Source organism: Rhodamnia argentea, chromosome 3 (assembly GCF_020921035.1).
Source record: "Rhodamnia argentea isolate NSW1041297 chromosome 3, ASM2092103v1, whole genome shotgun sequence".
NCBI lineage: Eukaryota > Viridiplantae > Streptophyta > Magnoliopsida > Myrtales > Myrtaceae > Rhodamnia > Rhodamnia argentea.
The window spans coordinates 8,097,993-8,101,445 of record NC_063152.1 but is presented as its reverse complement, the minus strand read 5'-3'; the positions used below and the strand labels follow the sequence as shown (position 1 = coordinate 8,101,445).

The following is a 3,453-nucleotide window of genomic DNA, read 5'->3' as shown; positions in this document are numbered from 1 at the left end:
ATAATAATGACTGTTTTTGGATGGAGGGTAATAAGTGTGGATTTGAGACTAGCTAGTCTGTTTTTAAAGACAAAAAGTTACCAGAGCAAATTTGAGACATGACATAAATTTCAGGATTTTTTGGATAGAAATATTGGACGCATATTTATGACTAACTCTAGAGTTAAAGATTTTTGAGATAAAAAAGTTCAAGACTGAATTAAGATTGATTTTAAGGTTTAACCTCGTGTAAAAATGGGGAAAGAGAAAAAGTCGAAGAGCTTCACCTGCTTTGTCATCCAGGGGCAGATTTGCAATCCAAATAGCATATAATTTTCTTTCTGCCCCCTCTCCCAGTGCTGGGTCCCGCCTGTCCTTGTTTAAAAATCCAATGCCCTACTTATATCATTTTACAATTGAAAGAAGCTTAACCTGAGATCCACTTGTAACAATGCAAGCTAAAATAATTATCAGTTACTTATACACCAACAGTCCAAACAAAATGACAATATTTGAAATTGTGGAGTGTAAAAGAAAACAGAAAAAAAGAGTGTTTTGCTTAAATGGATTCTAAGCTAAAAGGCATCAAACACGAAGGTCCTATGCTAGCCCATACATATTTACCACTCTGATAGGAGTTACTAGATATATTTAATACTCTAACCGCTGCTATACTTATCCATATATAAAATCATCGATTATTTCACTAGTTTGACACAATAAAGTTGACATATGATAAAAAATTCACCATCTCATCGGATTCGACATATAATTGTTTGGTAAGTAAAAACCAAATCAATGCGATGACATTTCATTTTTAAGTTTATTGTATTGATAAATCGTTATATGCACGCTATTTAGTCCCGTAAATGTTGCTCTATGTTTGTATTTACGTTGTACATTCTTTCACACTTGCTTTTATGGCATCATATTGCCCAAAAGTTTGACAAACATCTCGGCCCTCCAAGTAAATTTTCTTATGAAGTTTAGACAAAGGCTTCTGCAATGTCCTCGGCTTGGACTAAACTTGTTGGAAAGGGGACGAGCTTCATGGGTTTATCTCAATCTTCCTCGAAGAATCCAGATCCTTTTCTGAGTTTCAAAGTCAAATCTTCACCAAAAAATTTGGTGGTCATCTTGCATGATTTTGTTGGCTGCATCAGGCCTAGTGGCTTGTTCGATTGTCTTATACTAAATTTTATGAACGGGAATCCAATTGCAATACTATGTACACGATCTTTGTGTCCTTGCAGTCAAATGGGTACTTTTTTCGACAAAAGAAAAATAGTTTGTAGCAATATCTCATGCCTGGAAATAATAACTGAAGACTTTCATGTAAGAAGAAAGAAGTTTTGGAATGGATTGATGATCTTTTTCTTAGAGCATCATCCCGTATTTATATTAATAAAGGAATCAATCAGTACAATAAGATCCCCAATAATACGACAATTAAATCCCTCAAAATATGAAATCCCATTAACTAGCCCACTAATCATGGAATCTATAATATTCCATCAATTAGCCCACTAATTATGGATCTAATTCTGGAATAAATATTGCAACACCCCCCCTCAAGTAGGCGCATGGATGTCGTACATGCCCAACTTGGACACATGATAATTAAATACTTGTTTATTCATGCCTTAGGGAATATATCCGCAGTTTGTTATGAGGATTGAACAAATGGAGTACAAAATTCTCCTATATCAAGCTTTTCCTTGATGAAGTGTCAGTCAATTTCCATGTGCTTAGTCCTATCGTGCTGGACAGGATTATGTGAAATACCGATAGCAAATTTACTATCGGAGTAAATCATCAATGGCTTCTGAACTCGGAATCCCGGATCATCCAAAAGTTTCTGAATCCATAATAATTCACACATGCCCCGAGCCATAGAGTGAAATTCAGCCTATACGCTTGATCTAGCAACAACATCTTGCTTTTTGCTTTGCCAAGTAACTAGGTTACCTCCAACATAAGAACAATAACCTGGAGTAGATCAACTGTCATCCACATCACCGGCCCAATCTGCATCAGCAAATGTCTCAGCCTTCAAATGACCATGGTTCCCAAACAATATACCTTTACCCGGTGTGCCTTTCAAGTAACGAAGAATTCGAGTCACAACATCCATATGAGTAGTATACGGATCATGCATGAATTGACTTACAAAACCGATCGTATAGGCAATATCGGGACGAGTATGAGAAAGATAGATGAGCTTTCCAACAAGCCTTTGATAGCTTTCGCGATCTACTAGCTCCCCTGTCTTGGCCCAAATCTTCGCGTTTGAGTCAAGTGGAGTATCAATAGATTTACATCCAAGCATTCCTATCCGAGATAGAAGATCAAGTATGTACTTACGCCGACATAAGAAGATCCCATGTGAGGAGCGAGATACTTCAATTCCAAGAAAATATCGCAGTTTTCCAAGATCTTTAATCTCAAATTCCTTTCCCAATGCGTTCTTCAATCTAACGATTTCACTAGTATCATTTCCAGTCACCACAATGTTATCCACATACACAATTAAGAAAGTTCAGAGAGATCTACTGCGGCGAATGAACAAGGTGTGATCAGCATTACTCCGGGTGTATCTATAAGCTTGCATAGCTTTTTTGAACCCGCCAAACCAAGCCCGAGGTGATTGTTTAAGCCTGTATAGAGAATGTTTGAGGTGACAAACCTTTCCAACAGTAGTGCCATCTGCAAAACCTGGTGGAATGTGCATGTAAATCTCCTCATCAAGTTCTCCGTGAAGAAACGCATTCTTCACGTCCAATTGTTGAAGATCCCGACCATAACTTGCGGCACATGATATAAGAATCCTCACAATATTCATCTTTGCTATAGGGGCAAACGTCTCTTGATAATAAACACCTGCAATTTGAGTGAATCCTCGGGCCACTAGTCGAGCCTTGTACCTATCCATAGTTCCATTAGCTTTTTGCTTGACTATATATGCCCATTTGAACCCTACTGTTTTCTCCCCAAGAAGGAGAGGCATCAAATTTCAAGTATGCTATTTCTTCAAAGCCTCCATTTCCTCTAACATGGCATCTTTCTATTTTTTTTTTTTTTGTTGAATAGCAATCTGCCAAGTATTAGAAATAGACACAGAGGCTAAAGAAGAAACAAACGGCGAATATGATGGAGAAAGAACATAATAGGAAGTATATTCATCGATAGAATACCGAGGCTTACCAACACAAGACCGTTTACCTTTACGGAGAGCAATTGGGGTTGTTTCATCCTCAATATTGTTATCATCGATAGGACTAGGCTCCGACGGTGCTGCATTGGATTCTGGTATTGCCTATGAAGACTCACCAGGAGGATTACCGGGCATAGCAGTCTATTTATGAGAATGAACATGTGAATAATCTCTTTGAACATGTGAGACCTCTTCATGGAGTACACTTTGATTCACAATAGGCTCCTCTATCTGCTATGTTGATAATAGCATCGACAGCT

The 3,453-nt window shown here is 37.8% G+C and overlaps 1 protein-coding gene across 1 annotated transcript; it reads right to left on the bottom strand.

Annotated features, from left to right (window-relative positions):
* Positions 1 to 1,978: 1,978 nt before the first annotated feature.
* LOC125314034 (uncharacterized mitochondrial protein AtMg00810-like) lies at positions 1,979 to 2,748 on the bottom strand. The gene is made up of 2 exons (XM_048275491.1): positions 2,666 to 2,748; positions 1,979 to 2,465 (listed from the first exon to the last, which is right to left on the bottom strand). The coding sequence occupies exons 1-2, from the start codon at positions 2,746 to 2,748 to the stop codon at positions 1,979 to 1,981; spliced, it is 570 nt and encodes a 189-aa protein (XP_048131448.1).
* Between the last annotated feature and the right edge of the window lie 705 nt (positions 2,749 to 3,453).